General features: G+C 36.5%; 1 protein-coding gene across 3 annotated transcripts in view; it reads left to right on the top strand.

The window, feature by feature from the left end:
* The window catches only part of osbpl2b (oxysterol binding protein-like 2b), a 71,609-nt gene extending 54,696 nt beyond the window's left edge, over nt 1-16,913 (top strand). For all 3 annotated transcript variants that reach the window (XM_060836452.1, XM_060836451.1, XM_060836453.1), the window contains 6 exons: nt 8,743-8,832; nt 9,213-9,336; nt 9,859-9,987; nt 11,070-11,193; nt 11,992-12,082; nt 12,925-16,913. In XM_060836452.1, the coding sequence (XP_060692435.1) occupies nt 8,743-8,832; nt 9,213-9,336; nt 9,859-9,987; nt 11,070-11,193; nt 11,992-12,082; nt 12,925-13,027 (661 nt within the window). In that variant the 3' untranslated portion in view covers nt 13,028-16,913. The remainder of the gene's footprint in view (nt 1-8,742; nt 8,833-9,212; nt 9,337-9,858; nt 9,988-11,069; nt 11,194-11,991; nt 12,083-12,924) is intronic.
* Nucleotides 16,914-18,868: the final 1,955 nt, after the last annotated feature.

The raw sequence follows: 18,868 nt of genomic DNA, 5'->3' as shown, positions 1-18,868 counted from the left end.
GCAGGTGGCCAGACAAGAAGGCTTGTAGGATCCTTGCATTTATAATAGAAGCATAGTGTACTAAAGCAAGGATGTGATACTACATCTCTAAAATCATTGATCAGACCACGTTTTGACAAATTGTGTTTAGTTTTGGGCATCTTATTTAGGGAAGGATGTTAAAGCCCTGGAGAGAGTTCAACGGAGATTTACTAGAATGATACCAGGAATGAAGGATTTAAGATACAAAGAAAGATCAGGCAGATTGAGCATATTCTTTTTGGAGTAGAAAAGATTAAGTGACCTTATTAAAATATTCAAAATTATGAACAATTTTGACAGGGTAAATAAGGATGTTCTGTTTTCACCAATTGCTATGTCACTAACTAGAGGTCACAATTTCAAGATTGTCAGCAGGAGAGCTAGGAGTGAGATGAGGAGAAACTTCTTTACTTAGAGACTTGTTAGGATTTGGATAGTGCCATCTGGGAGAATGGTGCAGATGGATTCTATAGGAGGCTTCAGAAATGGACTGGGTATATATTTGAAAGTGATGAAGTTAGAGAGCTATGGAGATGGGGGTGAAGAATAGGACTAGCTGGGTACCTCTTCTGGGAGCCAAAACGGGCATGATGGATCGGATGGCTTCCTGTACTTTAAATTTCTATGATATTATGATAAAGGGTAAGGAATCTGACTTCAGTCACAGCAGATGAGGGGACAACTATGGGAAGGGGAGCAGTCAACACAGAACTGAGGGCGTTATACTTAAACGCACACAGTATACAAAACAAGGTAAATGAGATTTTGGCACAGATTAAAATTAGCAGGTGAGATGTTGTGGGTATCACAGAGACATGGCTGTAAGGGGTTTAGGGTGGGAACTAAATATCCAAGTATATGGAAGGACAGACAGATGGGTAGTGGAGGGGGGAGTTGCCCTGTTAGTATGAAATTAAATTGAGAGCATGAAGTGATATGGAGTCAGAAAGCAAAGAATCTGTATGGATAGAGTTGAGGAACACAAAGGAAAAAAATACTGATGTGTGCAGGGAGATGTGTACAGGCCTCCTACCAGTAATAAGGATGTGGGGAAGATGATAAATCAAATGATAGGAAAGGTAGTATTAGAATAACCATGGTGGACTTCAATATCTGAGTGGATCTCAAGGAAAGGAATTTGTAGGATGTCTTTTTGGAGCAGCTTGTGCTAGAGCCCACTGGGGAACAGGTAATTCTGGAATCAGTGATGTGTAATGAGACAGACTTGATTGAGGAGCTTAAGATGAAGGAACCCTAAGGGTTTGCACCATAATTCACCTTGCAGTTTGAGGAAGGAATAGGGATCTGTTGTAATGGTATTACAATTAAATAAAGATAACTACAAAAACAGAGGGAGGAGTTGATTGAAGGGGACCCTAGCAAGGAAGACAGTGGAGTAGGAATCACAGCGGTTTCTGGGTGTAATTTGGGAGGTACAACAACAGTTCAATCCTATTAGGAAAAATGTACTAAGGGGAGGACAAGGCAAAAACCAGCAGAGAATGACAAAAGGAAGGGGTGGAGAAGATGAAGTATGAGGGTAAGGTAGCTAGTGATATAAAAGAAGATTGCAAGAGTTTTTTTAGAAATCTAAATGATAAGCGTGAGGCAAGAGCGGACATTGGGCCACTGGAAAACTAGGCTGGAGAAGTAATGGGGAACAAAGAAATGGTGGGGGAACTGAATTGATACTTTGCATTAGTATTCACAGTAGAATATGCCAACGGGATACCAGAACTTCAAGGAATCAGAGGCAGGGTAAGTTAGTGGCCATCACTAAGCAGAAGGTGCTGGGGAAGCTTAAAGTTCTAAGATGGATAAATCAGCTGGGCCAGATGACTATAACCCCAGAATTTTGAAGGAGAGAGCTGAGGATCTTTTAGGAATCTCTAGTTTGGAAGTGACCCAGAGGACTGGAAAATGGCTAATATAACACCCCGATTAAGAAGGGAGGGAAGCAGAAGACAGGACAATCTAGGTCAGTTTTCCTGACTAGAAGATTTTCGAGTGCATAATGAAGGATGAAATTGCAGAGTACTTTGTCAGTGTACAGTAAAATTGGGCTGAATTAGCATAACTTTGTCAAGGGGAAGTTGTGCCTGACAAATCTGTTAGAATTCTTTTGAGGAGGTAACCAGCAAATTAGACAAAAGAGACCAAGTGGACGTGATCTGTTTGGATTTCCAAAAGGCCTTTGACAAAGTGCTGCTCAGAAGGCTGCTAAATAAGACACAGGTTGATGGGTTATTCTGGTATAATGTGCATTTCGTCAATGCGAATTGGCTAGAACACAATTGGCAAATTGTGGACACTGTTTGGATAATGCAAACTTTCTACTGAACTGGTATAACTGTCTTCTATAGCACCATTTTCTATAATGGTTTTCCTTAGCAAAGATTTCTATAGTGGGAGGTTGCAGAGGAACACAGCTGCAGTGCAATACCAGAACGCTCTGTGAGAGCCCCATGATGTTCAGGGCAAGGTACTTGCATGGATTGAGGAATGGCTGACTGGTAGAAGACAGTAAGGAGTGGTTTTCAGGGCAGCAACTAATTATGAGTGGAGTTTTGCAGGGGGCTGTGTTGGGACCACAACTATCCATGTTATGCATAAATGATCTGGAAGAAGGATCTGAATGTATTGTTGCTAATTTTGCAGGTGACAAAAAAATAAGTGGAGCAGCAGGAAGGCAGTTGAAGGATTTAGGTTAGGAGTGGGCAAAGAAGTGGCAGATGAAATACAATGTGTGAAGTATGAGTTTATACATTTTGGTAGGAAGAATACAAGTGAAAACTGTTTTCTAAGCAGAGAAAGGCTTTGGAAATCTGAAGCACAAGGAGACTTGGGAGTCTTAGTTTAGGATTCTTTTAAGGTTAACATGTAGAGTCAGGTGGTAGTTACAAAGGCAAGTGCAATGTTAACATGCATTTCAAGAATACAAGAGCAGAAATATATGGCCTCAGCAATTCAAGTCACGGTCAGGCCACATTTAGGATATTGTGAGCAGTATTCAGCCCTATATGTAAGGAAGGATATGTTGGCTTTGGAGGGAGTCGAGAGGAATGACCCCAGGGATGACTGGCTTTTCATTTGAGATGTGTACTTGATGGACTTTAGAGGGATGAGGGGGAAAGCTGATTGAAACTTACAGAATACTCAAGCTTGGATAGAGTGGATGAAGAGAAGATGTTTCTACTAATAGGAGAGATTAAAACCCCAGGACACTTCTTCAGAGTGAAGAGATGAACTTCAAAACTGAGATGAGTTATTTCTTCAGCCAGAGGGTGGTGAAGTGGTGGAACTCTTTGCTGCAGAGGACTGTGGATGGCAAGTCATTGAGTGTACCTAACACAGGTGGGTTGGTTCTTGATTAGTAAGGAGATCAAGGGTTACAGGGAGAAGACTGGAGAACGGTGTTGAGGAACATATAAACCATGATTGAATGGCAGAGTAAATCTGTTTGGTCTAATGGCCTAATTCTGCTTCTATATCTTATGATTTTATGGTTATCAAAATCTCTGGAGTCCCTGAGAGACTAAATCATATTACCTCAGTCTGAAATTTATTCAGTGATGGCATACCTGCAACCTTTGGGGCAGGGAATTCTAAGAGTTCATGACTCGCTGAAATAATTTGTCCTCTCTCCAGTTTCAAATGATGAGCCCCTTATTCTGGCAACTGTCCTGATTCTGTCTAGATGAACCCACTTCTCAGTATCTATTTAATCAAGCCTGTTCATAATCTTGAATGTTTAAGTAAAATCACCTCTCATTGCTCTAAACTCCAGAGAACTTTTTGAGTTTATTTAGTCTCATCATATAAGAACCCTCTCACCCCAGGGATAAATATAATGAACTTTGTTATACTGCTTTCAATGCAAATGTGTTTGTTCCTAATTATAGAGACCAAAATTGCACACAATCTACCAAAGCACAAATCTCACCTAACCCCATGTAGTTGTGGCAAAATGTCTTGATTCTTGAACTCCATTCTTTCTGGATTAAAGGCCAACATACCTTTTGTTCCCCCCTCATTGTTTGCTATACCTGCAAGGTATTCGGTGTTCCCAGTATGTTCATCAAATTCTGAGAGTATCAACATTTACAAGTTTTGTATCTTTTTTAAAAAATGTTATGCCTTTTTTCTGATCACTTTTCCATATAATCTGCCCCCTTGTTGTCTGGTTACTAAACCTGTCTATATTTCTGTGTCTTCCTTATAGCTTGCATTCCCACCTAGCTTTGTATCACCAGCAAACTTGAATATACTGTGCTCTGGTGCTTTATCTAAGTTATTAATATAGGTTGTAAATAATTGGCCCAGCACTGATCCTTTCGCCAATTTGAAAATGATCCATTTATTGTTTCACTTTGTTTCTTGACAGGAAATAAAGTAAAACAATATCCGTTGTAATATTCTACCCCTAACTCCAGCTTTCAGGCTTTCTTTATCAAATGTGTTTTGGAAATTCAAGTCTACTTCAAACACTGTTACCCTTTATGTACTTTTCTTGTTGTATCCTCAAAAAATCTAATGAATTTGTCAAATGGAACTTCCCTTTTGTAAGCCTATATTGACTTGTCTTAATCTTGCTATGCTTTTCTAAGTGTGTTGTTAAGAACTCATTAATAGAGTCAGCACTCTCTTGATGACTAAGTTCAGTCTAAGTAGCCTGTAGTTCCTTGTTTACTCGCTCCCTTTTTTTTTTAAATAGCAGCATTTATATTTGATAACCTCCTTCGGGCTGGAACTGTTCCAGAATCAGTAGAATTTTATGAAATCGTCGCTACAGAAGTAGTGACTAGCTATCTCTTAATTTTCAGATGACGTAAATCTGGATAGTCTGGTGAATTGTGAGGAGAATGCAAAGGTGTTTCAGTGTGATTTGAACAAATTGAAAGTGGGCAAACGCATAGCAGATGATATATAATATGGATAAATGTGAGGCTATCCACTTTGGGAGCAAAAACAAGAAGGTGGATTATTATTTGAATGGCGATGGATTGTGAAAGGGAGAGGTGCTATGAAAAAGAACCAAAGAACAGTGGATGCTAGAAATCAGAAGTTCAAACAGAAATTGATAGAAAATCTCAGGAGAGGTGCAATGAAAACTGGGTGCCCTCATACACCAGTTGCTGAAAGTAAGTTTTCAGTATAGCGGGCAATAAAGAGGGCAAATAGTATAAAAGGCAAACTACAAAAATGGGAAATCGGAAAAAAAACACAACTTGCAGGAGAAACTCAGCAAGTCTGGCAGCATCTGAAAGAGAAAGGAGAGTTAACATTTTTAGTGGTTGATCCTTCAGAAAGATTGTCAGAAGGCCATTTATAGAAACCTATATAATTGTAGGCTCGAGACAGGTCAACACAAACTTGATGACTAGGGAGTCTAGAATCAAGGGTCATAGGACTGAGATGACAAATATTTCACCAAAAGTGGTGATCCTTTGGAATCCTCTGTCACAGAACATAGTTGGTGGCAAAACATTGAGTGTCTTCAAACGGTCATAATTCCTGGAGCTGAAGGGATCAAAGAATATGGAGATAAAACAAGAACAGATTACTCAGTTGGATAATCAGCCATGATCATACTGAATAGTGGAGTAGGTTCGAAGGGTTGAATGGCCTGCTCTTATTGTTTTCTGGTTTCTATCTCTTAGTATTCTGAAATGTAGGCCATCAGGACTTGGGAATTTAACAGATTTTAATCCTTTTGAGTTTCTCCAGTATTCCTCCCTACTGATTATAATTAGCTTAATTTCTTCATTCTTATTTTTTCTTTTTAATTCCCCATAATGATTTCTCTTATTTCTGCTTTTAAAGGCACTTGTGTTAGTTAATCTTTGCAAGAATGTGTACGTCTATATAAAAAGGCAATCTGTTTATATATTCCTGTCAGTTTACTTTTTTTGGTCCCCTTTGATAGCTTTTTGGTGATGCTTTGCTGGTTTCTAAAACAGTTCTATTCCTCAGGTCTAATCGTTGTCTTTGCAAAGTTATAAGCTCCTTTTAATTTCATACAATCCTTGATTTCCTTTATGGATCTTTCTTGCTGTGTTTTTGATTTTCTGTAAAATATGTTTTTGTTCAACATTTGAATTTTTTTTTAAACATTTGCCACAATTTACTTTGGTTAAAAAATACAATTTTGACACACATCAGCTTCAGCCGGTTCCCCATCACATTTATTTAATTAACGTGGTTTAAGTTGTTTGTGATAAGAGCTTTTTACTACCAAATTTAATGTGCAACTGCTGTGTTATAATCACTGCTTTCTAGCGGATCTTCTAGATTAGATTACTTACAGTATAGAAACAGGCCCTTCAGCCCAACAAGTCCACACCGACCCTCCCAAGAGCAACCCACCCAGACCTATTCCCCTACATTTACCCCTTCACCTAACACTACGGACAATGTAGCATAGCCAGTTCACCTAGCCTGCACATCTTTGGACTCTGTGAGGAAACCGGAGCACCCAGAGAAAACCCAAGCAGATACGGGGAGAATGTGCATACTCCACACAGACAGTTACCTGATGAGGGAATTGAAGCCAGGTCTCTGGCACTGAGGCAGCAGTGCCAACCACTGTGCCACCGTGCCGCCCAAAACATTACTAATTAACCTTGTTTTATTGCACAATATTAGATCTAAAACAGCTTTGTCACGAATTGGTCATAGCATATTGCACCAGAAACTTTCACAAAAGCATTTTACCAACTCCTTTTCCAGATCAATTTAATTCACCTAGTCTATGAAGATTGAAGTTCCTGTACCAATAAATTGTCTTTGTAACATTCCTTGTTTAATGATCTATCTGAAGATACTACACAGCATCCTATAAGCTACTTCCACCAGCATTTTCTGACCCTCTGTCCATTTTGATTCCATTTCTTGGATTTTTCTCAGCCAGAATTCTTTCTCACTAACAATGTTATGCTACCCACAAGTATTAGGGATACACTCCTTTTTCCATTCTGTTTGTCTTTTCGAAGTATTATGTACTCTGGAATATTTATTTCCAAACCTTGGTCATCTTGTAACCATGCATTGCTAATGGTGATTAGACCTAAACCATTGGACTATATTTGTGCCACATTTTTATCTATCATTTCTGATGATCTGTGTATTTAGATAGTATAATTTAATTTGTTTTTAACTATTTCCTGCATGAATATTATTCCTTGAACTATAACTGTTAAACTCTCTGCCCCTTTGTCTAATTCAGCTTATTTTTACCCACATACTTTCCTTTTGCTTCAAGCTTTATCTTTGGATTTCTAAATCTCACTACCTCACCCTCTGTTAATATAAAGTATGTTTCCATATTCTGATGATATTTGCTGAAATACTTATATGGTGACATCATCCCAGTGGCTCTTCCCCTTCCTGGTATCAGGCCATTAATAATTTGAATTAAATTTAGGGTGCTTCCATTACTAGTGGGAATTCTTTTGAGGTGGAGACTCAGTAATTCGGTATATCACCTGATTTTTATCTCTTCTGTTCTGTTGTAGTCCTGGACCCTGTTCTGAGCACCAAAGGAGTTTGGGACCTTTGCATTAAAACTAAATGTTGTGCTAGCTTATAGAGTCACTTATGCTTGAAAGGGAATTTTTTTCTAGATTACTCCATGGAACTTCGATGTGAATTTAGTCTAGTATTCTGGGAAGATTCAAAATACGTAATTACTGATGGTCATGTGTTCATAGATAAAATATGCAAATACATTTATTAGAGTCGCATATTTGGGTTTTAGTCCATAAATGCTGTTGGCTTTAGGACAATTCTTCTAATTCCTTGCTCATATTGGGAACAATATAGCATTGCAATAATTGGAATAAGTGGATTAACGAGTTTTGAGAAAATTTGTGGCTCAGGTTGAGGTTTTGGATGTAAGTTTGCTCGCTGAGCTGTAAGGTTCATTTCCAGATGTTTTGTTACCTACTAGGTAACATCTTCAGTGGGCCTCAGATGAAGCAATGCTGAAAATTACTGCTTTCTATTTCTATATTTGTGTTTACTTGAGGTTGGTGATGTTATTTCCTGTGGTGAAGTCACTTCCTGTTCCTCTTCTCAGGGGGTAGTAGATAGGGTCTAACTAGTTGTGTTTGATGATAGAGTTCTAGTCGGAATGTCATGCTTCCATGTGTTGTCCCAGTTGAAGTAGTGTCCTTCCTCCTCAGTGTGTGAGGATACTACTGAGAGAGGGTCATGTCTTTTTGACTAGTTGGTGTTCATGTATCCTGGCGGCTAGTTTTCTTCTTCCACTTCAACTGGGATAACACATTCATCCTAGGACAATCCAAACAAAGACTCGCACAAGAATTCCTAGAAGCATGGCATTCCAACCGGAACTCTATCAACAAACACATCAAGTTAGTCCCCATCTACCACTCCCTGAGAAAAGGAACTGGAAGTGACTTCACCACAGAAAATGACATCACCAACCCAAAGAAACCCAAACATAGAAAGCAGGGATTTTCAGCATTGCTTTGCCTGAGGCCCACTGAAGATGTTACCTGGTAGGGTAACGAAATATCTGGAAATGAACCTTACAGCTCAGGGAGCAAACCTACATCCAAAATAAGTGATGTTAATTTTATACCCATACTACGATGCTGAATTGAAATCGAACAATACAATGAAGTTTCTTTCAAGGCAGTGTATGCAGTTTAAGTGCTTTTACACTCCTGCTTTATGACCTCTTACTTCCTTTTGCAGTACTGGTGAAAAATGTTTGCTACATTTCAAACCCTGCGGGCTTTTTGGAAAGGAGCTGCACAGAGTTGAAGGATACATTCAAGACAAAAGGTTTGAAGGATTTTTTTTCCACAATTCATGAAAGTGGGCATCGCTGGTTGGGCCAGTGTTTATTTTCTATTCTTATTGGCCCTAAGAAGGTGGTTGTGAGTTGCCTTCTTGAACCACTGCAGTCTAAGTCCAAATGCAAGCAAATGTTTCATATTAAAAAAAAATTAAATTAGTGATGAGTCCTTGTCTTTGAAAAATACATCATTTGGCCAAGAAGTCCTTAGGACATCAAGAATGTGGACATATATAGCATCTTTTTCTTTTTCCAATAACTTGAAGCAAAAACTGTTGTTAACGTGGTTCAGATTTATTTTCCTTATGTTATGTTGTATTTCATCATTATACTAAAACTATATTGTGTCCACTTTCTGCCTTCTCAGTAAAAGGAAGGTGTGTGTAATATATGGCAAATGGACTGAATGTCTATGGTGTGTAGACACAAACACCTACGAGGCATTCAAGAAAAATGATAAGAAGGGTGGAGAGCAAAAGAAATTTAAGGAGGTAAACTTTTTTTTATTGCTTTGTGTCCTATGAAAATGTACTTGAATTGTGCACTGTCATTGCATACTTTTTAACATTGTATGTAACAGCTAGTTTTATTTTACTTTAAACCATATTCTTGCTATTTCAGCTTCCTTTGCTATTGTAACATTGCAAACAATTTATATGTGTAAGTGGTATTTCTGCTGAATATCCATCAAAGTTACAACTGAGGAACAGACCAAGCCCTAAGGGAGTTTATCCTATATGATATTTTTCTTCTGTACACAGCCCTTAAATTTAGTTAGCTTATGGTTAATATTGTGAAAACAGAATGTAATGTGTGCTGTGAAGCTTTTGCTGATAACCTGTGACCACAGTCAGTATGCTGTTGAGATTTCACTCTTGAGATTTCTAGAAGTTTTTCTTATATAATACAAGCTTTTTTTTTCTTATCAACTCATACTCTTTCTCTGAATGGGTTAGTCATGTGCTATCTCTGGAAAAAATACTTTTATGAAACACATTATTGATGTTTTTCAGCCAGAAGATGATGTACGAACTGAAAATGATGAAGCTGATGACATGCCTGAAATTCAGGAAACTGTACAAGTTATTCCTGGAAGCAAACTGCTTTGGAGGATAGCAGCAAGACCTTCTCACTCTACTCAAGTAAAACTTAAGTGATATAACTTGGAGACTGCATACGTATGCATAATTCACTAGGTGCAGTTTCTGATACTGAAACAGCACATTGTTTAACTACAGAATAATTGAGAAACATTAATTTTCAATTTAGGTCTGTAAAAGTATAAACTCCTGAATGTTATAAATTATTTCTAAAAAGCCGAAATTGGCACTGAGCAGAGCACTGTGAGACAATGTCCTGAGGAGTAAACAGTCAATTGAATTGTTACTCTGATTACCTTATAGTTGTATACTTTGGCAGTTTAAACAACACATTAGTAGTATTTCTGAAAAGATCAACAATATCACTGGTAATACTGTCCTATTCAGTTAAGGAATATATCTGTTTGACAAAAAGAGCAAATAATAATTAAATCACAGCTGCTAAGAGCAGTGAATGTGAGGATTTGGTCAGTAACTGATTGTCAACCATTTGAAAAATGCTACTTACTCTTGTAAGCTGCAATGATCAATTTATGTTAAAACTCTTGCACTTGTCCTTTTTAAAAATCATATCCACATTTCATAACGGAATCTTGCTTTGTAAAATTGTAATGTTATAATTACATCCTGTGTCAGTAAACGTGCTGAAGCACAAACACCACCATGTTGGTACAGTATGACAGATTTTCATTACAAGTGTCGACATCAGATTTTCTAATGAAGTTATTTTTAACAAGTAAACTGAACAAGATTAAATCTATACTGACCCCAACTCTTTCTGTCCATTAGATAGTGAGGTTATAGCAGAAAAACTGGATTCATGAGCTGAAAATATACCTTCAAAGTCCCTTTTTATAAGTTAACTTGAAGTCCAATTTGGAAAGTGGATATGATTACCTAATTTGTAAGCAGTTAAATACTTTCATGTATTTATCCATATGAAAACTTAGGAGTCTGTTGATTTGAAGGTCTCTTAGAAAAGCTTAAAATCTAGTGTTTCCAGCTTACAATCTATCCTGGTGAAAATATATGTCAATCATCGGAAAATGTTTGTTAACATAACATGTGGTTACTATTATTTTGCTGTATAATACATAACAGCAGACAAATATTCCTATTTCTAGATGTATAATTTCACTAATTTTGCAATGATGCTGAATGAACTGGATGAGGAAATGAAGAATGTTTTAGCTCCAACGGATTGTCGTTTCCGACCTGATATCAGAGCTATGGAAAATGGAAACATGGGTATGTATGTTAATCTAAAAATTAGTCCTTATCAGTGATAGAACATACTTTCTTCAACTAGCTTGTTTTGAGAGTTCATACTAACTTGTTTGACAAATGTAATCTTAAAACAGATCAAATAATCTAATTAATGTTATAGCACGTAACAGTATGCTTTAAATCATGCAGTAGCAACAATCTAAGACCAAGCATCTTGATAATAATAAAATACGTGCTAAAATTTGACCCAGCAAAAAATTTCTGGATAAATGTATGGTAGTCTTATGTTGAGTTCTAAATTTAATTGATTGATGTTTGGAGTCTGCCTCTGGGTTGTGCCCAGGGTATGTCATGTGCTGAACATCTGTTGTGGTTTTGGAGGCTAGTTTTTGAGTGGCAGTTCATCCTACAGCTTGAATAGTGAGGTCAACTCATGATTTTTCTTTCTCTCTCTCTCTATTCCTGCATCTACTTTCTGACACTATCTGATAAATTTATTTGTCTTCTGCTTTATGTTCTCCTTAATTGATGGACTGTCTATAGACAGTCCAGTCAGAATGAGGTCTTCCTATGGATGGACTCCAGTACTGGTCAACATTAATTCACACTTACAGATATTTTTGGGTCACAGACGAGGGTGACCTGTTATTTTCGTGCTGTCAGAAATTCCTAGCAGAGCTTGTTTTTGGGTTGCAGAGTTATCCATATTAACTGTAATTAATCATTTTAATTCTAATGCCAACATGCTAATACAAAGTTAAATCGTGAATTCAAGTTTATTTTTTAAATGTAATGTGATGCTTTTTAAAAAATTAATAGATATTGCTGGTGCTGAGAAAGAAAGACTAGAAGAAAAACAGCGAGCTGCTCGAAAAGAAAGATCCAAAAATGAAGAGGAATGGAGAACAAGGTTAGTTTGTTTCCAATTTACTGAGGGGGATAAATAACATTGAGAAACCTTTGGGACCAATAGGTTTTTATTTTGTGTCCCATAATTCTGAGATTAATGTAGAATCTGAGGTTTAATCTGGGAATGGCCATTATTGAATGAGTTCTTGTGTTGCTAGATCATTTTGACAAAATAACTCTGCCTATCTTTTTACTAAAATCTTTCTCTCTTTGTCTAAGAAGATAAATAACATCTGAAGTTATTTTAAAGTGCAGTCATTTAAATACAGGTTTCTTTTCCTTGCAATGAATGTTAAATCTTGTATTATGAATTCTGCTCTTTAATAAGTTCAATGAATTAAATAAAGTATACTGTCATGTACATTTATATTTAAGAAGTGCTGTACATGCTTGAAAAACACTTCTGTCAACAAATAGAGTAGGTTTGAGCAAATCTTATACTTGTACCTGAAACAACAGATAAGTAATAGTTATTTGGTAGTGCTGAAATTTAAGTATTGCTCACAAAAGACACACTTTGTTGTAATTTTTTGTCTTTTTCAAGTTTTCCACTTGAATTGATACTCTTGCAAATTGTCCTGATGAGTGAAATGATAAGTAATAGCAATGCTGTTTGTTGGTTCAATTAGGCAAAGCCCTACTGTGGAACTTTGGCTTGATTGGGATGGCACAGTAATGAATACTGGGTAAAATGAATTTGCTGCAGACATTCCGCTATATTGAGTCAAAGAGGAAAAGCAAAGACCAAAACCTCTAATTTACTCTAATTTTATCGAAAATATTTGTTTAAATTGAAGCTTTTTGATTTGTTTTTTCTTCCCTCATTTCTTAATTCTTTTACAGATGGTTTCGACAGGACATTAATCAGCACACACGAACAACAGACTGGATTTATACAGGAAAGTACTGGGAAAGAAATTACGAAGATTGTCCTGATATTTACTGAGGATTTTGTTCTCGAGTATCGTTGAATGTCGATCAAATGACTTTAACATTTCTACTACTTCTAAATCTTCTTCCCTGGTTTTGTCTGTTTTGTTGTTTCTTTGTTTGACTAACACTGATGTCAGTCCCAGAATCTCTAACTATAATGTTTATGTGCAATAACTGAAAAGAGGTTTTGGAATATTTCTCCCTGCTGTTCATATATAAATAATACAGTGCTTAAATTGTTTTGCTAGCATTTCTAATCTGACATAATTGGGTGCTACTTCCAAGATTCAATGATTACAATAGAAATGTTTAGTGTAGTCTCATCCTGTCTCTTCATCCCCACTTCTACAAATGGCTAATGTGAATTACCCAGCTTGTTACTAAGCCACACTGAAAGTTGGGGGGTGGTGGCTGAGAGGTGAGAGGGGGTCCCTGAGGTTTGTTATTTTTACTTAGATATGGCTGCTACAAACAGTTGTGTTATACCAAGGTTAAGTAAGAATAAGCTGTTGAAAGGATTGTAGGAGTAAGGTGCTGAGGGTATCACAGCCCAAAGCAAACCAGTGGTCTCTTGATCATTGCTATGTGCAAATGTAAATGATAGGTGAGAACAAACATAAGTGCATATGTGAATCTACTTATTCTGAAATATCCTACCGACAGTCACTACAAAGGTTCACAGCTGAATAATGGCAACTTGGATGAAGTATCGGAGAGCAACTAGTGCCCAGGTATCTAAACAAAAGTGTCTTCATGAGAAAAATGGAGGAAATCTGGCAAAATAAAAAATACATTTAAACATGCTTTGCTTGTGGCTATGACTTGAAAACTAGGTACTTGCATTTTAAATGCTTAATCAAACTAATTCAATATACATACATCTGAATAAAGGTTGCAATTCTATTAGAATGGTGTATAATCTAAGCTTTTTTTTCCTAATTTATTTCCCAAGAAATAGAACTTCACATCAGTACAGAAATGTTGATCTGTACAATAAATGTTACAGTTGATATAGATTTTAATAAATGTGTCGGGAGTGGGGAAAAAGATTTGGCTCAAAAAGTAGAGCTCCATAAATGACTTCTCAGTAATTAGACCATTGTATTAAAACTTGTTAGATGCTTTTCAATGAACCTGTAAATTGGTGAAGGCAGTTTAATTACACACGGCTGTTAAGCGGCCTATTACCAAAACAGTCCAGTAGTATTGCACACCTTATTGTCAAAAATGTCTCTTATTTTTAAAAAAACCCTTTTGTTGATTTCATACTTGCAGACATGAATAAATTTTCTCACTTCGGTTTTGGTGTTGCTTCTTTGAAATTTACACTTCTAATCTTCTATGCGTTCCTTACCTGAAGTATTGCTCTCGGTATGAATGGTTGTTTTTTGGGTACCTGGAACAGCAGAATGTTGTGTAATGAATTTCTGTTGTTAGTAATGGATATCTTTGGCAATATGTCAGCACATCAGTGTGAAAGGATTCTTGTTTTACAAGTCTTAAATTAAAGTTAAAAGAGTAAAAATGTCAGTAGCCCACAGTCATCGTCCATTCCCTTTTATTTCAACCGCTGACTCTCTGTGAGAGTCGCCATTTGTTTTACCAGTAGCTGTTTTGCATTGTGCACTAATGCATGTTTTGAATGTTCCCAGATATGTACTGTTTTGAAAATGTAATAATGCCAGGGGCTGCTTGCATCATTGTTTATGTGAATCAAAAAACAAAAAAGTGTATGTGTGGATATTTTAATGCCAAAGTGATCTTTATTTTATCTATGTGCTTACGTGTAGGTGTTCTGAAGTCATGTTAAAATATTATTTCAACTTGAATTCACTGACCGTTTTGTGGAATAGAAAATCAAACTGTACAAAGATAAAACCTACTTTCACTGGGCTTGAAATTATGGGAACTTTTGCTAATAAATTAGTGAATTTTATTTACTGTTGATTGTTATAAAATCAATAAGCGAGCTATAAACTAAAGAAAAGCGGTAGCAATCCCATAGTTGAAAAGGTCCTCTGTAAATAACACACTCAGTAACTATTTTCATGAGTACAGAGATTGCTTTCCAATTTTCCCTTGTTCAGATCCTCCCAAATTTGGCATTTTTGTTTTTATGTTGGGAAAGAGAGAGAAAAGCGGAGGTGTTCAGTTTCAATTTCGAATCCTCTGCATACGCTTTGCACTTCCAGAAAATGATGGAGAAAGTGAATAATTTTCAAACACATTTTAAGAACTGGGAAATACTTAAGTTTCAGCTTCCCAAGAGGAGTATAGATGTACTTTCAGGAATTCAAGACATGGTAAAATTCAGCTTTGTATAAAAAAAAATTCTTTGGACACAACTACCTGGGGAGAAATGCATAGAAACATGCATAAATAAACATATGCACCAACCTAGGAGGTTATACCTATAACCTGATTAATCTTTGGTGCTTAATTTTGCTCTCAATTGTAAATGAGGTTTCTAGTCAGTTAATTTGTTGTGCTTGATTGTTCTGTTTATGGGATTGAGGTGTACAGGCGTAAATTCATCCAGCTACTGATATATTTTCAGCAGTCATTAGTATTCACCTGTATTGTGCTGGATAACTGAACTAAATAACATTGTATATGTTCCACGTAATACTTTAACAGCTAGCATTATTTTGTTTTTTTACCTTTCACAGCAACATTATCAAAGACTATGCAAGTATATGATGCACACTACTTCCAAAACAAATCACAGCAGTGTATATTATTAATATATCATTTTGTGTCCCATGAATTGTTTTGACCTTTTTAATGCATGAAACATGGACGTTTAATCAGGTCACATACAATTTCAGAAATTATTGAATTGAAATCGGTCATTAAATGCTAAACAACTGAGAAATGAGAATACAGAGGTTGCTGACTGTTAAATTGAAGTTTGGAAAGAAAACAGTGAGATATTGAAAGAGACGATCTTTATTTTTGCTGTCAATTGAGCTGAAGTTTAAAACTACCAAATATGTAATATAGACTTTTATGTTCCAAAAAATAGTTCTAATACTTTTAGCTAAATATTTTTAAATAATGCAGAAAGCAGTCTTCTGTATTTGTGGTACAGAGTTAAAATTAGGATATTAGTTGATGCAATGTCTCATGGTACTAAAGATTTTAAATATACAAAGTAGTAGAGAGAATTTGATTTTTGGTAGTTATTAACTCCAGTCTTAACATAAATAATTCTTAAAATAATTCTTAATTTTTCAAATTAAACTTCTAAACCTTGTCCAGTTTTTATACTTTATTCATTTTGGTATGTGACATACTCCAAAATTGTCACGACCTGAATTATGTTCATAATTGTTTTATGGAGTAATGATTTTAGAAAAAGCACTATTTCAAGTTCTATGATCTGACCCACTTTCCATGCTTTGTAAAAATTGGTTTACTTTCAAAATTATAAATATGTAAATTATAGTAGTCTCTATATAGTATTTCTTAAAGCAAAATAATGTAATTTCAACTCACTTGATTGGGGATGATTTGAACTGTTTGTGATTTTTTTTGTTTAGAAAGTGACTTTTTTTTGCTACCTAGTTTACAAACAAACAGTCTCGTACACTATGATTTGTATTCCATGTTGAGCTATGAAAAGTCAACTGATTTTGCCGCCTTGGATAGCTGCTTCTCTGTTGAATTGTTAAAAGTTGTCTCTTTGCCTTACTAAATGTTGCATGAAGAGTTTAGTTCACAAAATATGAACACTTGTGTAAAATTGACTTATTTTTATAATATTTAAATGTCAAGACCCATTAATAAAGCTTCAAATCAGTTGTAATATTTTTTCAAAGACTGCATAATTCTAAATTAATGTATGTTAAGTCAAAATGTATAAATATTTACTTAAAAATAAATTTTTTTTGAAGTGTGAGTCAGTTTTTATATCAAAGGTCTTCTGTGGTGATGCCTGTAAGAGAAATAAGGAAAGATATGCATCCACATAGCACCTTTTGCAACAACGTGCTACTCCAAAAGACCACAGCAAAATAAAGCAGTTTTGAAATGTAGTTAATGTATTTTGTTTAGATACATATTTTGCTGAATAATTATCAATCTTTGGTTATGTTGCGCACAGTGGGCCAAAATTTCCACACCTAAAATTGAGCAAATCTACAGCAGGAGGACAAAATGGGGAATGAAGGGATCTACAGTTTCAAACATACCCGTTCACTCTGCTGGACATCGTTTTCAGAGCCTGGAAAAGTGGCTGGCTGTGTCTTAATACTTATGGTAACATTAAGAATACCATTTAAGATGTTTCCTCCACATACAAGGGCGAGTGGGCCTTTCAGCCAAGTGGACTGCTAGTACATTATACCAGCCTAACCTGACAGCCCACCTTGAGTTAACATTTGAGGTGGTGGCCACAGCTGCAACTGGCACACAACTCTGAGACCAAATTCCAGATTAATGAGCTGACTTTGCAAAGTTGGAAAAGCAAACATTGGATAAAAGGTTTGACTTGCGTCCTGAACCAAAAGTGAAAATTCATCCCAGTGAGTCCAGATTTAGCGGGATCTTCCTATGAAGTTTGGGATAGAGCATGAGAGATTATTAGACCATAGGATATAGACATAATTCATTCCCATTTTAAAGTAATTCGTTCTCACTGTACATTGTTAGCAAAGCTTAGCACAATTTGGGAAGTAGTAGAATTGATTGAGACAGATGAGTTGCCAGTCATCAGAGTCATTGATATATAGACAGACCCTTCAGTCTAACTCATCCACGCCAACCAGATATCCTAAATAAATCTGGTCTCATATGCCAGCATTTGGCTCATATCCTGCTAAACCCTTCCTATTCATATACCCATTCAGATGCCTTTTAAATGTTGTAATTCTACCAGCCTCCGTCACTTTTTCTGCCAGTTCATTCCTACACGCACAACCTCTGTATGAAAAGGTTGCCCCTTAGGTCTCTTTTAAATGTTTTTCCTCTCACCTTAAACCTGTGCCCTAGAGTTTTGGACTCTGCTATCTTGGGGAAAATACCTTGTCTATTTACCCTGATCGTGCCCCTAGTTTTTCTTTTAAATCTCTACAACTTCATCCCTCCACTTCTGATGCTCCAGGTAAAACAGCATCATTCTATACAGCCTCCCCCTATAGCTCAAACACCCCAACCTTTGCAACATCCTTGTAAATCTTTTCTGAGCCCTTAAGGGTTTTGCAACATCTTTCCTCTTGCCAGGAGATCAGAATTGCCTGTAGTATTCCAAAAATGGCCTAACCGATGTTCTGTTGTAGCTGTACAGGACCTCCCAACTCCTATACTCAGTGCACTGACCAATAAAGGCAAGCCTACCAAATGCCTTCTTCAATATCCTATCCACCCGCAACTGGTCTCTTTGTTTAGCAACGCTTCTCAGGGCCTTATATTTAATAGTAAGTCCTGCCCTTATTTGCCTTTCCAAAATGTAGCACCTCACATTTATCTAAATTAAATTCCATCTGCCACACCTTGGCCCATCTGATCAAGAGGTTGAGGGGTTGGGAGAGACAACTCGGGTGCTACAATGGCACCACTAAGCATAGGTGATGGAGTGTCATAAGCAGTTTCCATTATAAATATAGACTGAAGAACTTGATGATGTACAGATATGAATTTATGCATTGTATGGACAGGAATGCTAGGTATAGGTCTAAAATTTTCAGTATATCATTCTAGAGGATCTTTCCTGGTTTTGCGCACAAATTTGGGATAAATAGGACATTTGTGTGACTAAAAACACCATATGGGAGGCTGAACCTATAATGCATAAGACTGCTTGACTATTGATTGAAGTGTGAAAGTGTGACCATCATAAAATGGTCAGACAAAA

The sequence above is a fragment of the Hemiscyllium ocellatum genome, chromosome 15, assembly GCF_020745735.1.
Source record: "Hemiscyllium ocellatum isolate sHemOce1 chromosome 15, sHemOce1.pat.X.cur, whole genome shotgun sequence".
NCBI classification, from domain to species: domain Eukaryota; kingdom Metazoa; phylum Chordata; class Chondrichthyes; order Orectolobiformes; family Hemiscylliidae; genus Hemiscyllium; species Hemiscyllium ocellatum.
The sequence above is the reverse complement of the archived record's forward strand: the minus strand, read 5'-3'. Positions and strand labels throughout refer to the sequence as shown.